The sequence below is a fragment of the Chiloscyllium plagiosum genome, chromosome 13, assembly GCF_004010195.1.
Source record: "Chiloscyllium plagiosum isolate BGI_BamShark_2017 chromosome 13, ASM401019v2, whole genome shotgun sequence".
Classification (NCBI taxonomy): domain Eukaryota; kingdom Metazoa; phylum Chordata; class Chondrichthyes; order Orectolobiformes; family Hemiscylliidae; genus Chiloscyllium; species Chiloscyllium plagiosum.
In genome coordinates, this window is record NC_057722.1 from 46517871 (window position 1) to 46536520 (window position 18650).

Consider the following 18650-nt stretch of genomic DNA (forward strand, 5'->3'; position numbering starts at 1 on the left):
GGGTTGAACTCCATCTGCCACTCCTCAGCCCAGCTCTGCATCATATCTAAGTCCCTTTGCAGCCGACAACAGCCCTCCTCACTATCCACAACTCCACCAATCTTCATATCGTCTGCAAATTTACTGACCCACCCTTCGACTCCCTCTTCCAAGTCATTAATAAAAATTACAAACAGCAGAGGACCCAGAACTGATCCCTGCGGAACTCCACTTGGAACATCGGCTCCAGGCTGAATATTTACCATCTACCACCATTCTCTGACTTCGACCGGTTAGCCAGTTCTCTATCCAACTGGCCAAATTTCCCACTATCCCATGCCTCCTGACTTTCTGCATAAGCCCACCATGGGGTACATTCATTGTTATTAAAATAGGCAACCCAAAATTATTATTATGAGTAAAGGTAGGGCTTCTGACCAAAGAAGTAATTTTTAGAGTTGCTTTTTAAGATAACTTTATTCTATTTATGTTGAAATGGCAAATTTATTTTTTAAACCATATTTGTTATGGAGTCAATACAGTTTGATCTCCTATGTTCATTAATGTCCATGGTTGGACAAGATAAAGGTAAAGTCACCATAGTCTCAGAGGACTTTCATGAAAAAGACAACTAAAAGTTGTTTGACCCAAGAGACACCACACCTCAGCTGATGCTGAGATTTTGGGGCCTTCATGGTGACTTCAGCCAGTGCAGGAATTGAATCCATGCTGTCAGTGTCACTCTGTATCACAAATCAGCTGCCCAGACAACTCAACTAGAACAAGGACACATAATCTGAACATACATAAACACAAGTTAAAGTTGTGGAAAAGCAGATTCATGAGGTTAGGAACGAGTGGTAAAAGACCAAGTAGACGTTAGACAAATTTACCACCCATTAAAGGAAGAACAAAAAAAAAGTATAAGTATTGCTGGAGTCCAAGCATTAAATTCCAAGTGCGGAGAGCTACTGCGAGCGGAAGGTAGGATTAGACTTGATTATACTGAAATTTCTGCATTTTACCATGAACTATCTGAGCCATTTTCTGACAGGCGCATGATTAATATGCAATTTAACTCCTGAACAGATTAAAAACAGAACACTTGCTAAGAGCACTGAAGCCTATTAAATTGGTAAAGGGCATGGATTACCGACCAATCAAACTGGTCAGACAACTGTTCTAATCTCTTGAGTTAGGAGCCCCAGATGTACTAATAGCCACATGGGTACTCATTCAGTAAGTACAACTATCCAGTTCAAAAAAATTCTAGTTTGGTTCATGTTATAGGGTGGCCCACACTGCCCAAAGATTTGTTGTTTCTGCAGATTCCTCACAGTTCATAAAAACTACAAGGAATGAAAGAAGATTTTAAAATGAGTAGAAATTATTAAAAGGCTCAGAAATGTGAAAAGAAAGATTGGAACTAAAGAGGTAGGAAGTCACATGTCAAATGGTAACCTTTCTTCCTTATTGAGCTACCTTTTAATATTTGACTGAGAAAAGCCAGCATGGATATTTTTCCATGAGTTTGTTTGGAAAATGGAGTGACATTGGCAGTTTCCCAGTCCAAGCATACAATATCAAGTCTAATTAATCACTTGTTTTTTTTTCATGTACTACTTTTAATCTGCTATGGAAGACAGAGGATTGGAGAGATTTGTCTATATTTGATCTAATTAAATTTTCCATTATATTTTAAAATTTACATTTATTCTGATTACTTCCTCAGTTGTTCTGTTTTGATGTAGCTCTGGCACCTCACCTTTATTGTTTGTGAGACCAAAACAAAGTAATTATGCACTTTTTGATACAATAGAGATAATAATTTTTATTCACATTTAATGTATAATGTGTATACAATTTATTTTTAATCTTACTCATTTCTAGAATTTATCAGGAGCCAAAAACACATTCACAACAACCTTGTTCATTCACCAGAAAGGTAAATAAGTCACAACTTCGAATTGCTGTCTGGTTTATTAGAGTATATGATCCAGTTTTATGGCATTTAAAAACAGAAAGTAAAAGATGCTTTCTAAGACTAAAACGTACCCCAGTCATCATAACCATGTGTCAACTCGTGTCCTATAATAGTTCCAATACCTCCATAGTTCAAGGACCTGTCAACAGATATTTTAACATTAAGCATCTTAAAATCTTGTTTATGTGGTCAAGAATGTATATTGAGCTAGGACAGGTTATTCATTTGGAATACTTACTGAGGAAATTCAGGATCATAAAGTGGCGGCTGCAGTATCCCAGCTGGAAATACTGAGGAGATGAATACAAAAGTCAAAGACATTTTTAACTGCTGAAACTTTATAGTATCAAAAACAAGTTGATTTCCACAGCTTACAAGTTTTTAGGAATACACTTAGGGATATAGCTGTGCTTCCCGCAAACGGTGAAGTGGCAAATAATATTCACATTCCCAAATGCTAGGTAATGGCTATCTTCAACAAACAAGAATCTGACCACAGCCCCTTGACCTTCAATGGCATTACCATTACCAAATCCCCCACTATCAACATCCCGGGGGTTATTGTTAACTCGAAACTGAACTGGAATGGCCATACAATTACTGTGGCTACAAGAGAGGTCAGAGTCTAGGAATCCTGTAATGAACAACTCATTTCATAACTCCCCATAGCCTGTCTACAATATGTAAGGCAAATGTCAGAAGTATTATAAAATACTCTCTACTTGGCTGGATAAGTGCAGGTCCAACAGCTCACAAGATTGACAAAATCCAGGATAAAACAGCTTGCTTTATTGGCACCCCATCTACTTTTGCTTGCTTCATCATGGTCACTATGTAACAGCAATGTATACCATCGACAAAACGCACTGCTGAAATTCATCAATTCATCAAACCTATTACCTAGAATTACCTACACTATAATCTAGAATGAGAAGAGCAGCAATATATGGGAACACCACTCCTTCCAAGTTCCCCTTCAAGGTAGTTGCCATGTTGACTTAGAAATATATCGCTGTTCCTTCAGTATCACTGGGTCAAAACCTTAGGACTTTCTGGTTAACAATATTGTGGAAGTTCCTACATTAAGGAGACTGTAGGAGTGCAAGAAGACAGCTCACATCACCTTGGAATGAGGGATGGGCAATAAATGTTCATCCAGCCAGTGATGCCCACATTCCCTCAATAAATCTTAAAAAGTTTAATAGGTCACAAAATAATTCTACTGTTCCTTTGTTTCAGGAACAGACAGTATGGGAAGATATTTAATTGGGGGAGGGGAAATTATATTGCTATCAGACAGGAGTTGTGGAGTATAAATTGGGAACAGTTCTTCTATAGGAACTGCAGAACAGAAATGTGGAGGTTATTTAAGGAGCACTTGAAGCATGTATTGGATAACTTTGTCCCACTGGGACAGGCAAGGAATGGTAAGATGAAGGACCCTTGGATGACAAGAGAAGAGGTGTTTCTCGTCAAGAGGAAGAAGGAAGCTTACTTAAAGTTGAGGAAGGATGTGGCACAGTTTCAGAGGATTACAGGGTTGCTAGGAAACAAATCAAAAATGGACAGAGGAGAGCTGGGAGGGAGCATGAAAAAGGCTTGGTAGAAAGGATTAGGGAAAACCCAAAGGCGCTCTACACCTATGTGAGCAATCAGAGAATGATTAGAGAGAAGGTAGGGCCAATCAGGGATAGTGGAGAGAACTTGTGCCTGGAGTCTGAAGAAATAGGGGAGGCCCTAAATGAGTTTTCTGCTTCAGTATTCACTAAAGAGAGGGACCTTGTTGATCGTGAGAACACTGTGGACCAGGTTAGTAGATTTGAACAGATTGAATTAAGAAAGTGGATGTGCTGGAAACTCTGGGAAGAATGAAGATAGATAAGTCCCCAGGGCCAGACCAGATATATCCAAGATTACCCCAGGAAGTGAGGAGTGAGATTGCTGTTCCTCTGGCAATGATCTTTGCATCCTCACTCTTCATGGGAGTAACACCAGATGATTGGAGGGAGGCAAATGTTGTTCCTCTGTTCAAGAAAGGGAATAGAGAAATCCCTGGAAATTACAGATCAGTCAGTCTTACGTCTGTGGTAAGCAAAGTACTGGAAATTATTCTGAGAGATAGGATTTATGACTATTTGGAAAAACATAGTTTGATTAAAAATAGTCAGCATAGAGTTGTGAGGGACAGGTCATTCTTCACAAGCCTTATTGAGTTCTTTGAGGATGTGATGAGACAAGTTGATGAAGGCCAAACAGTGGATGTGGTGCACATGGATTTCAGGAAGGCATTTGATAAGATTCACAGCAGGCCCAATCAGAAAGTTAGGAACTATGGGATACAGCAAAATTTGGCTGTATGGATACAGAATTGGCTGGCTGAAAGAAGACAGCAAGTGGTAGTGGATGAAAAGTATTCCGCATGGAGGTTGGTGACCAATGGTGTCCCACAAGGATCTGTTCTTGGGCCTCTGCTCTTTGTAGCTTTTCTAAATATCTTGGATGAAGAAGTGGAAAGGTGAGTTAGTAAGTTTGCCGATGACACAAAGGTTGGTGGTGTTGTAGGTAGTGTCAAGGGCTGTTGTAGGCTCTAATAAGTCATTGACAGGATACAGAGCTGGGCTTAGAAATGGCAGATGGAGTTCAACTTGGAGAAGTGCGAAGTGATTCATTTTGGAAGGTCAAATTTGAATGCTGAAAACAGTGGTAAAGATAAGATTCTTGGCAGTGTTTGAGGAACAGCGGGATTTTGGGGTCCATGTACATAGATCACTCAAAGTTGCCACCCAAGTTGATACAGTTGTTAAGAAGGTGTATGGTGTTCTGGCTTTCATTAACAGGGGAATTGAGTTTGAGAGCCGCTATGTTTTGCTGCAGCTCTATAAAACCCTGGTTAGATCACACTTGGAATATTGTGTCCAGTTCTGATCACCTCATTATGGGAAGGATGTAGATGCTTTAGAGAGGATGCAGAGGAAAGTTACCAGGATGCTGCCTGGATTGGAGGGCTTGTCTTATAAGACCATAAGACATAGGAGTGGAAGTAAGGCCATTCGGCCCATCGAGTCCACTCCGCCATTCAATCATGGCTGATGGGCATTTCAACTCCACTTACCCGCATTCTCCCCGTAGCCCTTAATTCCTTGTGACATCAAGAATTTATCAATCTCTGCCTTGAAGACATTTAGCGTCCCGGCCTCCACTACACTCTGCAGCAATGTTCTAAACTCTAATGAATACAATCCCAGGATCCTCAGCCGTTCCTTGTATGTTAGACCTACCATTCCAGGGATCATCCGTGTGAATCTCCGCTGGACACGTTCCAGTGCCAGTATGTCCTTCCTGAGGTGTGGGGACCAAAGCTGGACACAGTTCTCCAAATGGGGCCTAACCAGAGCTTTATAAAGTCTCAGTAGCACAACGGTGCTTTTATATTCCAACCCTCTTGAGATAAATGACAACATTGCATTCACTTTCTTAATCACGGACTCAACCTGCATGTTTACCTTTAGAGAATCCTCGACTAGCACTCCCAAATTCCTTTGTACTTTGGCTTTATGAATTTTCTCACCGTTTAGAAAGTAGTCCATGCTTGTATTCTTTTTTCCAAAGTGCAAGACCTCGCATTTGCTCACATTGAATTCCATCAGCCATTTCCTGGACCACTCTCCCAAAAGAGAAGTTGAGTGAGCTAGGGTTTTTCACATTAGAGAGAAGAAGGAAGAGAGGTGTCTTGATAGAGGTATACAAGGTAATGACAGGCATAGATAGGGTAGATAGCCAGAGACTTTTCCCCTGGGCATAAATGGCTGTCACGAGGTGTTATAATTTTAAGGTGATTGGAGGAAGGTGTAGGGGAGATATCAGAGGTAGTTTCTTTACCGTAAGAGTGGTGGGTGTGTTGAATGCAGTGCCAACGGTGCTAGTAGAGTAAGAGACATTAGGGACATTTAAGTGACTAATGGACAAGCACAGGGGGACAGCAGTAAATTGAGGGGTGTGTAGATTAGGTTGATCTTAGATTGAGACAAATGCTTGGTACAACAACATGGGATGAAGGGCCTGTACTGTGCTGTACTGTTCTATGTTCTATTTCAGACTATGCTTTTTTTGGAATATGGATTTTCTGGATGGATCACAAAGTCATAAAGATATACAGCATGGAAGCATACCTTTCAGTCCAACTTGTGCTTGCCAACCAGATATCCTAGAGAAATCTAGTCCCATTTACCAGAACCTGGCCCATGCCCCTTTTAACCCTTCCTATTCATATACCCATCCAGATGCCTTATAAATATTGTAATTGTACCAGCCTCCACCACTTCCTCTGGCAGCTCATTCTATACACATACCACCCTCTGTGTTAAAATGTTTACCCTTAGGGTCCTTTAAAATCTTTCCCCTCTCACCCTAAACCTAGGCCCTCTAGTTTTGGATTCCCCTACCTTGGAAAATGACCTTGTCTATTTATCCTGTCCATGACCCTCATGATTTTATAAACCTCTACAAAGTCACCCCTCAGCCTCCGAAGCTCCAGGGAAAATAGCCCCAGCCTATTCTGCCTTTCCCTATAGCTCAAACCCCACAATCCTGCCAACATTTTTGTAATTCTTTTCTGAACCTTTCATGTTTCAAAACAATCTTCCTATAGGAGGGAGACTACAATTGCACACAGTATTCCAAAAGTGTCCGAAGCAATGTCCTGTATAACTGCAACATGATCTCCCAACTCCTATCTTCAATTCACTGACACAAATAAAGGAAAGCATATCAAATGCCTTCTTCACTATTCTATCCACCTGCGACTCCACTTTTAAGGAACTATGTACCGGCAATTCAATGTCTCTTTGTTCAGCAACACTCTCCAGGACATGACCATTAAGTGTATAAGTCCTGCCCTTATCATTAAAGAATAAAGACTAATTGGTCAGTGTATAAAGCTTAATTCATCATCTGTTTTATATTTTGAACAACTATGAAATTGAAGCGATGTTTACATCTTTCTAGAGTACAATTATTAATGTGGATGAAACCTTACCATGATCAAAATATAAACACTTCAAATAACAAGCTTTAACAAATAATAACCATAATACTTAATGATTCCAAGCTGATCAAGCTTCTATGGAAATGTAATGGGAAGGTGAATGATAAAAAAGGAGAGAATATGAAAATAGACAGGTACCTAACATTAAAAGGAGTTAGCGAGTTTTGAGAAGATTTGTAGCTCAGGTTAAGGTTTTGGATGTAAGTTTGCTCGCTGAGCTGGAAGGTTCGTTTTAGAAGTTTCATCACAATACCAGGTAACATCATCAGTGAGCCTCAGGTGAAGCACTGGTGTTAGTGACCCACTTTCTATTTATGTGTTTAGGATTCCTTGGGTTGGTAATGTCATTTCCTGTGGTGATGTTATTTGCTGTGGTGATATCATTTCCTGTTCTTTTTCTCAGAGGGTGGTAAATGGGGTCCAAGTGACGTGTTTGTTGATAGGAGTTCCGGTTAGAATGCCATGCTTCTAGGAATTCTTGTGCATATCTCTATTTGTCCTAGGATGGATGTGTTGTCCTTCCTCATCTGTATGTAAGGATACTAGTGATAGTGGGTCATGTCTTTTTGTGGCTAGGTGATGTACATGTATCCTGGTGGCTAGTTTTCTGCCTGTTTGTCCAATGTAGTGTTTGTTACAGTTCTTGCAAGGTATTTTGTAAATAATGTTCATTTTGCTTGTTGTCTGTATAGGGTCTTTCAAGTTCATTAGCTGCTGTTTTAGTGTGTTGGTGGGTCTGTAGGCTACCATGATGCCAAGAGGTCAGAGTAGTCTGGTAGTCATTTCTGAGATGTCTTTGATGTCGGGGAGAGTGGCTAGGGTTTCTGGACACGTTTTGTCTCGGTTTGTTTGGGTTTGTTGCTGAGAAATCAGCAGACTGTGTTCATTGGGTACCCATTCTTTTTGAGTACGCTGCATAGATGATTTTCCTCTGCTCTTTGCAGTTCCTCTGTGCTGCAGTGTGTGGTGGCTTATTGAAATAATGTTCTAATGCAGCTTTGTTTATGGGTGTTGGGATGATTGTTTCTGTAGTTCAGTATTTGGTCCATATGTGTTGTTTTCCTGTGGATGCTGGTTTGAAGTTTCCCATTGGCTGTTCACTTTACTGTGACATCTAAAGATGGCAGTTGGCATTTGATAGGCTATTCGTATTTTAATTTAAAAGGGCACCAGAACCAGCTAGACTTCATCCAAGGATACTGAGGGAAGAGGGAGTGGAAACTATGATGGCACCAGTCATTATTTTTTCAGTTTTCTCTATATTCAAGGTACCAGAAGTTTGGAGAAATGCAGACATTTCCCTTGGTTAAGAAAATGCATGTTTGGATAAGCCGAGCATTACAGGCCAGATAGTTTTCTGACAAAATCAATTGTCATAAGAACAAATGTGGGTTAATTAAGGCATGCCAGCATGGATTTCAAAAGGGAAAATTGTGTTTAACTAACTTGCTGGAGTATTTTTTGAAGAGGCAACATAAAGTGCTGTTGAGGATAATGTTGTTGCTGAGGTGTGCATGGACTTACAAACATTATAACTCATAGAATAGAAAGGACAGTAACAACATGACTGCGTGGTAGGAGACAGAGCAAAATGGTTACTGGTTGTTTTTTGGAAGATTTATAGTAGACTTTCCTAGGGGTCAGTATTGGAATTTAGATACAATTTTGAGATTTTTTATGGTACAAACACTGGAAGCAATCGAAACTGTGAATAGGATAAGGTAGAACTTCAAAAGGATATAGGCAGAGAGGTGGAATGGGTGAACAGTTGGCAGGTACATTTGACTGTGATATCATTAATTTTGGTCAGAAAAAGATGAATAGGCAATCTAAAATAAAGCTACATTTCTAAAGGAGAATGGCGGAACCTGAGTGCATTTGTGAATTAGTCCTTAAAGGTTGTAGACTAGATTAAAAGCATTTAATGAAACATACAGTATCCCGGGCTTTATTAATAGGCAAATAATGTATACCAGCTCATGTTGAACCTATACCACATGCTAGTTTGGCTTCAGCTAGAGTACTGTGTGTAGTTCTGGGCATCACACTTTATTTAAAGAATTAAAAAAGTGCAGAAAAGATACACAAAAATGATGTGAGGGATGAGGAACTTCAGTTAAGATGATACATTGAAGATGTTAGGACTGGCCTCCCTGGAGAAATAGAAGTATGCAAAGTCAAGAGTCTGCATAGAATAGATAGTGTTATGAAGATGTAGAGGTGTACTGTAACTTTAAGAGAGTTTAAAAGCAAGCTAGGACTTAGAGAAACACAGAGAATCCAGGACAAGGTAACAATGTAACATTTGGTTGAAAGAATTAGCTAGGAGCTGTGTTGCCTGGATACAAGAAAAAATTCAAATTCAGCCAATCAATTTAAATTATGCCGCAAGATAACAAAGTCCAATCAAGTTTGAATTTGGTATTTTGACAATATTAAAACCGATGAAACGATCCGATGTTTTGGCGTATAAATATCAGACATTTTGAAAGTTACCAAGATCAGCAAAGAGCAGCAAGCCACCAACAAGTACAGACTGCCAGCATAACTACTCTCTAAAAGGTATCTTTATCTATCAAAGACCTGTGAAGCAGAATCCCTAAGAAGCAGAAAAGAAGACAGAAATGTCTACAGAGGAAACTCGGCAAAGCTGACTGCTTTGAAACTGATTATATTTTTTGATAAATCATAATCAGGATTTTCTTATTGGACTAACATTGTAGGGGAGAGGGAAAAGATAGGTTTAAGAGAAAGGAGTTGCAAATAATTGTTAGTTAATATTCTCTGTTGGATTTAAATAATACAGTTGTTAATTTTTACTTTAACTAGTGACTTATTGGACAGTTCTTTGCCTCTCAAATTTTAACAGATTACAACATGGGGTGAATCTTATCTGTGTTACTGGTTTAAATTAGCAGAGGGGTTTTCCCCATGTTATAACAATTAAGGAGAAACTTCCTACGTGTGAAAGAATGGAATATTAGAGCAATTGGCAAAATAAGTCGTAGCAATATGATAAAAAAGCTTTCTCAAGCAGCATGTGCTTAAGGTCTGGAATGCACTGCATCAAAGTGTGATGAACGTAGGTTCAAGTGAGACACTCAAAACAGTAATAGATTATAATCAAAAAGTAACAAGGAGCACAGTTACAGGCAAAATGGTAGTAAAAGATTTGTAAAAGTTCATTTTGGAAGCCAGTGCAGACATGATAAGTCAAAATTCCTGTGCTTCAAAATTCCATGATTCTGCAATTCAGAAAAGGATCATTTGTAATTTCTAAATTTTACCATTAAAGGGAGTAAATTTCAGGAGTAAATTTCCAACTTATCTGTATATCAACAAACCAGTAAAAAACAGTTAACACTGCTTTAGTTAGGGAAAATATGTGACCAAAACCCTTAATTTCTATTAGGTAGTGACTATACCAGCTGGCTGGGGTAAAGAGCAGAATATGTGCAGTTAGACGATCTTGAAAAGTCAAATTCTTTAGCTTTCAGATACAGACACTTACCAGCAGGTGGTGATAGACCCAACTCCACAACTGCTAAACAAAATCTCATCCTTTTTAATGGCACTTAAAAAATCAGGAGAATTAAACAGGACAGACTTTCAAAACATGAAGTCAGATGGATCCAACGCACCATGCTTCAATGGATTAACAAAATTTACACAAACCTGGTGCCCCCCCCCCCCTCAGACCCATAGTCTCCCCAACATACAGACTAGCCAAAGGACTCCACCAAAAACTAAAACATCTAATTGAAGATTCACGCCAGTCCATTCATTCATCCAAGAATTCCTGAACACCAATAAAGACACCAAAATAGAAGAGGATGAAGTGATGGTCTCCTCTGATGTTATAGCCCCTTTCACATCAATTAACATTGACCTGGCCAAAGAAACACTGGCAACACTACGAGGAAAACCAGGACCACAAACACCAGACAGCACCAGCTTCATCAGCAAAGACCTGTGTCTCACCACCCAGTTCACATTCAATGACAAAACCTGCAAACAAGTCAACGGAACACCTATGGGATCACCAAGAGCAGAAGCAATAACTCAGAGACTTGCACAAACTTCCCTCCTATCTATCTAATCCAAACTTTGGGTCCACTATGTAGAGGAAACATACAACACCATCAACAATATCCTGACAGGCATAAAAGAGGAAGAGAATTACAACAGACACTCATTCCTAGACATGACTGTTGAACTTACAGTTAACGGAGAGCTTCAAACCAGCATCGACAGAAAGACAACAAACACAGACCAAATACTTAACTTCAGAAGCAATCATCCATACACCCACAGAGAGAGCTGCATCAATACATTATTTCAATGAGCTACATCACACTGCAGCACCCAAGAACTACAAACAGCAGAAGAGAAATACCTATACAATGTTTTCAAGAAAAACAGGTACCCAATGAACACAATCCGCTGATTCCTCAGAAACAAACCCAAACAAGCAGACACAACGCAACCAAAAACTATTGGCACATTACCTTACATCAAAGACTGATCAGAAATGACTTCCAGACTACTCAGTCCCATTGGCATCATGGTAGTCCAAAAACTTACCAACACACATAAACAGTGACAAACTAGCAGGAAACTTGCCACCAGGATACATGAACACCAACTGGCCACCAAAAGACATGACCCACTATCACTAGTTTCTATATATACAGATAAATAAGGACCCTACTTTGATTGGGACAGCACACACATCCTAGGACAGGTAAAACAAAGACACGCACGAGAAGTCTTGGAAGCATGGCATTCTAACCAGAACTCCATCAATAAAGACATCGATTTAGATCCTATCTATCTCCCCTTGAAAAAAAAACCAGGAATGACATCACCTATCTTAAGAAACCAAGACCAATAAATAGAGAGGTGGGACATACCACCAGCGCTTCACCGGAGATGCTCACTGACGATGTTACCTAGTATAGTGATAAAACATCTGAAAACAAACTTTCAAGCTCAACGAGCTAACGTACACACTTACCACCAACCTGAGCTACAAATCTTCTCAAAAATCGGTAGCAGTTACACTTCCAATAAGAAATTTGGAGAAATTAGCTATAAGCAGTGAAAATTCAGGGAAATGTCAAGTGCGGACAGATACTGATTGAGAAATCTCATCTTCCTCATATACATCAATAAAACTTATCAAATGGGAAACAAGCAATACCCTTTTAGATCTGTTGTCAGGTATTTACTTCAACTTAAGTGAAGAACCTTCCTTTAGAACTTGCTGCGAGCGATGGGTTTCAGTTAATGAAAATTTGGCCTCAGGAAAGAATAACTAGGTTACACATCTGAAAATGGCAAGAATTAATTGAATAGTCTATATTATGAAGCAATAAAAACACATGCACAATGCCAGTATGAATTGTAGAAGAAAAGATTTTACTGAGAATCAGTAAAATGATATATTGATCTATATTTACTTACCCATTTGGTTTTGTGTGGATAAGTAATAAGCATTTAGTGTTTGAGGAGGAAGCAGCCATCTGTAAGCAAACATATTTTTGAGTTACAAATTTTATCACAGTTCAGGTCAAAATTACTTCAGTAGCATTATAGTTACTTACAAAGAGTACAACACAGTATTTGACTATTTTCAAATGTGCAGTTCATAAACCTGTGTAAAACATCTAGTTTACATTCAGTGATCCTCTATGTTAACATAGCTAACGTTGGCAGGATTCATATATCAGTATCCAAGGCATGAATCTAGACCGCCAACTCAATACAAATATTGTGACTTTTATTGCATTTGGTTTGTTGCGGAAAGTAAAAGAGAAAAATTCTCACGCAGTCTTGTCCACTTGTTGCCGTATTTTTTTCACTGACAGCTTTATATTGTACATAATGCTGTTAAGCACATTTTTAAAATAAGTCTTCTCATTCACTTCGAACTAAAAGAAAGACGAAATTTTAAGCGTTAGAGCTGTGTAAAGGCTGGAATGCAATATTTTACTTTCATTGAGCCACTTTTTAACAAGACTGTAATTAGGAGCAGCTGGAGGTCATTTAGCTTATCAGACCTGTTCTTCTCTTTAATAAGATCATGGTTGATCTTATTATGGTCATAACGGCAGTTTCTTGCTGAATCCCCTTAAACCTTGATTCCTTATGGATCAAAAATAAGTCTAACCCAGCCTTGAAAAATAAGTCTAACCCAGCCTTGAAAAATAAGTCTAACCCAGCCTTCACTGGCCCATGATGTTCTGAGAGAGGAAAGTCCTCCTTGTCTCCACCTTAAGGGGGCAGCACAGTGGCTAGCACTGGTGCCTCACAGCGCCAGGGACCGAGGTTCGATTCCACACTCAGGCGACTGTGCAAACTCCACACAGACAATTTCCCTGTGTCTACATGGGTTTCCTCTGTGTGCTCTGGTTTGTTCCCACTGTGTAAAGATGTGCAAGTTAGGTGGATTGGCCATGCTAAATTACCCTGTACTGACAGGGATGTATAGATTAGGTGCCTTAGCCATAGGAAATGCAGCATTATAGGGATAGGATATGGGCATGGATGTAGGTGGGATGTCCTTCAAAGGGTTAGTGTGGACTCATTGGGCCCAATGGCCTGTTTCCACACAGCAGGGATTTGATTCTATTCTTAAAGAGAAAAAAAACACTTTATTTTTAAACTGTCCCCTGAGTTATGATCTCTTCAACAAGGGAAACATCTTTTGAGCACCTATCTGTCAGAATCCTGAACATTTCAATAAGATTATCCCTCATTCTTCTGAACTCCAATGAGTTTAATTGCAACCTGCTCAATCTGTTTTAATAAGCCAATGCCTTCATCTCAGAAATCAGCCTAATGAAACTTTTTCTGAATTGCTTCTGAGGAAAGTGTATTCATTCTTTAGGTAGGAAACCAAACTTGCACACAGTACGTAAGATATGATCTCACCAATTCCCTGTGCAACTGCAACTAACCTTGCCTCCTTTATACTCATCCACCTTGCAAACAGGCCAATATTGCACTTGTCTCTTAATACCTTGCTGTATCTGCACGTTAACTTTTCATGATTCATGTCAAGAGCATACAGATTATTTTGTACCCCGCAATGACCTTGCGGACTTTGGGACAGCTTCATTTTCTTCCAAGACCAGATCTGGAGGCTAATTGCAGGCTGATTCTTAATCAGGAGGCTTCCAACACTCATAATGACATGGGGGAAGAGCACTACATTTAAATGGATAGCGGAGGTTGGTTATGAACAAGGTCAGTACCTGGGAATTGGTTCCAATAAGTCTGGAAGAGACTTAAATGTTCAAGTAAATGGTAATTGTTGAACTTTAATTGTTTCTTCCTGAAGCCTCAATCAGAGCAGAACCAAAACTGTGAAGATTGTCTTAGTAGCAGCCAAAAACTTTGTGAAGATTTGAAAACTCCCTATCTAATCTACTACACGTGCTTCCAGGAGCCCAATGAGTAGAAAGTTGAGATAGGTCTATTGCTGCCTTCACCTGGGTGAGCTGAGAAGGTGATCTTAATGGGCAGTTTCAGAAAAGCAACCAATGAGTTCACATTTATGATTGTGAAACAATGCATCATAAAAGGCATTTAAGTTATCTGCCCAGTTTTTTTATTTTCTTTTATTTATCCCTTAATTGTGTTTGTTTGTCCATCTGTCTTTTGTGTAAATGGGGGCTGAAAATATAGACATTAATCAGCTTAAGTGGTTTATCTTTCCTCTGTTAAAATTATTATGTGTTTAATAATAGTTAGATATCTTGTTTGAGATACAAAATTAGTGTCTGAAATTAATTATTCACAATATTTGTTGAGTTGTGAATACGAAAGTAGAGAGACTGAGAGGCTGATTTGTTTGGCTATCTGTCTCCCTGTCTTAACATAATTTCCTTCCTGATTGATTACGTTTGAAATAAACTTTTAATTTCCGAACTACAAATTCAAACAAATACTCTAGTTTAGAAGCAAACAAAAAGAAATACCTAGCAGTCAATCATTTTCCTTTGACATCATCATTTGATATATTTTGTCTTTATTTAGAAAGGGGCCCATCTTTCTGAACCACTCCTCACTCTTTACAGCTGTTACGCCCATTGTGACCTGGTATTCCTATGTGAACCCATTACACCATGTGACCCTATTGTCCCTGCTGTGACCCCATCACTGCTCCCACTGTGACCTCATTACTCATACTGTGATCCTGTCACTTCCACCGTGACCCCATTGTTGCCTCCAATGTGTCCACATTCAACACTCTGTGACCCCATTGCTCCTGCTGGGATCTCCCACCATTGCTGCCAATGTGACCCCAGTATCCCACCATAACCTCCTTAGATTTTGCACTGTGACCTAAGATCACTGCTGCTACTGCTGTGACCCAATTGGTTCTACTGTGATTCCCCACCCCATTGCTCCTACTCTGAACACCTCCATTGCTCCCACTGTAATCTCTCCCATTGTTCGCACTATATGCTTCCTGTTACTTCTGCTGTGACCCCATTGCTCAACTGTGACCACAAAGCTGCTCTTACTGTAATCCCACAGCATCTCACTGTGACTCTACTATTACTTCTCCTGACGCCTCACCATGACTGCACCGCTGCTTATATAGTTGTGACCTCAGTACTGGATTGATAGGTTTGACCCAAGCATGATTCCTGAACTACAGCAATTGTGTCTGTCTCTAAACTACCTTCTGAAATGGTCTAGCAAGCCAATCAGTTGCATGAAAACCATTCAAACATCTCAAATGAATAAAACCAACCAGGTGGACCAGCCAGCATTAGCCTAGTTACCAGAACCAACTTGACTGTTTTGATATGGAAAGGAAGTTTCCTTTTATGGGAAATTCAAGAACTATAGGTCATGATTTAAAAATAAGGGGTGCCCAGTTAAAACAGAGATGAGGAAGCATTCTTTCTTTCAGAGGGTTGTGAATCTTTGAAATTCCCTTCCTCAAAAGGCAATGGATGCAGAATGTTTAAATATTTCTATGGCAGAGGTAGGTACTAAGGGGATGAAACATTATTGAGGAGAGGCAGGAACGTAGAATTAACATTTAAATCCAATCAACCATGTTCTTATTGAGTGGTGGTGCAGGTGAAGGGCCTGACAGGCCTACTCTTATTCCTTGTTTCTATGCTTGTATGACAGATGAAACCCATTCATGCTGTACCTCACCTATCACTCCATGTTTAATCTATCTACTGCCCACCTTGGTACCCCATGTGGAGCTACCTTCCTGGACAAGATCTACCAGTTGACATCCTTTTGATGAAGTCAAGAATTACATGACATCAGGTTATAGTCAAACAGGTTTGTTTGAAATCACAAGCTTTTGAAGCGCTACATATCGTGGCTACCTTTTGTTGAAGGAATGGATGGATCACACTGCAATTGCAGCTGATAAATTGGATTCCTGTTCAATTATTAGTCTTGTCAGGGTTAATTATAAAATGATATTCAACATCAGACTTGTGTCTGATGTTGTGTACTTCTCGGTTTACCAGCTTGGGCTTGTTGAACAAGGTCAGCAGATTGTCAAAGGGACATGTTTGATATGGTCCGTCAGTCATTGGATCCTACAGCCTATTTGGCATTGCGCCAGTGCTGAACCTTGTATTATGTTACTCATGTGGTAGGCAGACTGTTTGTTTGTTTGTTTATTGCTATGTTTACCACTATGTTTACTGCAGTATAGCTACGTGAATTTTCCCTCCCTGAATTTCTCATTCCTCCACCAGAGGTATCTCCATAACCACATGACATTCCAATGCCATTTCTACTGAAGTCTCGACCAAAGCCATCAACTCCTCCACTGCCAGGATGAGACATCATGTTATGTGACAGCAAATAATTATGTATAAAGAAAGTTCCACATTGCTACTTTGCAGGTAACACGACAATTTTTTTTTCCACTGAGGATACTACTCTCAAGCCAAAAAGATTCTGCTTGCCACAAAAATGAGTAACTTATGAGTTTCACACCCAGTGTAAATGCCATATGTGCAGGCTACACGTCCAAATCACCTCTCAAGCCATATCAGGCAGTATGCCCCTTTGACTCTGAACAGTCAACCTGCTGCAATCAACTTATGTTTCTGAAACTCTAAAACAGTGTACACAACGTTAGATGTGATTTTGCTGTGGACAGTATTTACTGAATCCTGACTGCTAAGAATTGCACTGGAAACCAATTTAAGATTATCATTAGGGTCATAATATAATTAGCATCTAACATGCATGAATCACAAGATCCTGATTTTTGTAGTTAAAAAGAATATGTTCCTACTAAACCCTTATCTTAGCAAGAGGTGCGATGGAAACAACCAATCTTTGCCTCATTTTCAAGGTAGTGCCCTGACCAAAGCAACTTGATTGAATTTAGTCAGTTGACTGTTCTAACTGCCCAGCCATAGTCTAATCAACATCTGCCTTTAATGTTCTAAATTGTTGTTTTAAGTTGGTTTTCTTCTGTTTCAGTCCTGATGGTTGCAAGACAACCATATTTCTCTTTACTAATTAAGTTCTATACTGCAATAAAATCATTCCTAATAGTCATTTGCTAGTATAGAACTTGCTGAAAAATACATTTTGTAGAAGCTTTTTGTCTTGTCCTGATTTTAGAGGAAATTATAGTTTTCTGCTATATAATGCTGAGTGTGCTGTAGTGGGTAATTAAACGCTAGTTGTGTCATTCCCATCGAGAATGCACCATTTAGATTGTTAACTGCCAAACTCTGTTTAAATTTGACCCAGGCAGGTTGATTGGTCAAAGCATTATCCTGAGGATGAACAAGAGAGCGGTGGTTGCTTTTCAGTTCAAAAGAACAAGGCACTGTACTTTAACATGTAGCTTCCACTACATGCAAATATGCCACAGTGAAACCAAAAGAGAAAATGCTGGAAAATCTCTGCAGGTCTGGCAGCATCTGTAAGGGGAAAAAAGAGCTGACGTTTCGAGTCTAACTGACCCTTCGTCAAAGATTTTCCAGCATTTTATCTTTTGGTTTCAGATTCCAGCATCCAGTAATTTGCTTTTGCCACAGTGAAAGCCTGACTAACATTCTTAAATTGTTTGTCCATGTAACTGTTACGTGCAATTTAATAGGAAGATTTAAATTGATATTTTAAGGTATCGATATGAATGGAAATTGATTTCCAGATTTAATAGCAATTCCATATTTTAAGCTTTAAAGCTTAAATCCATGTACCTCTTGGTAATTTCTGTTGCCAGTTTTCCTAAAGACTTGCATCCAGACCTGTTTGTTCCTATTCTGGGTCCTTGATAAGTATGTACCTGTCAGGCAGGGAGGAAGTGGTTGAGCGAGGGAGCCGTAATTTACTAAAGAAGTTGAATCTCTTGTCAAGAAAAAGAAGAATTCACATGTTAGGAAGAGATGTGAAGGCTCAGTTCGGGCGCTTAAGAGTTATAAGTTAACCAAGAAAGACCTAAAAAGAGAGAGCCAAGACAAACCAGGAGGGGCCATGTGGTGTCATTGGCAGGAAGGATCAAGGAAAACCCTAAAGCTTTCTATAGGTATACCAGGAATAAAAGAATGACTAAAGAAAGATTAGGACCAATCAAGGATAGTAGTGGGAAGTTGTGCGTCGAGTCCGGGAAGACATGGAAAAGCGCTA

At 39.4% G+C, this 18650-nt stretch overlaps 1 protein-coding gene across 1 annotated transcript in view; it reads right to left on the reverse strand.

Annotated features, from left to right (window-relative positions):
• Positions 1–18650, reverse strand: part of LOC122556381 (endothelin-converting enzyme-like 1) — an 89116-nt gene that overhangs the window by 24052 nt on the left and 46414 nt on the right. The window contains exons 10-13 of the mRNA XM_043703015.1: positions 12837–12940; positions 12474–12532; positions 2202–2253; positions 2035–2102 (exon numbers count right to left, since the gene is read on the reverse strand). Of these exons, the coding sequence (XP_043558950.1) occupies positions 2035–2102; positions 2202–2253; positions 12474–12532; positions 12837–12940 (283 nt within the window). The remainder of the gene's footprint in view (positions 1–2034; positions 2103–2201; positions 2254–12473; positions 12533–12836; positions 12941–18650) is intronic.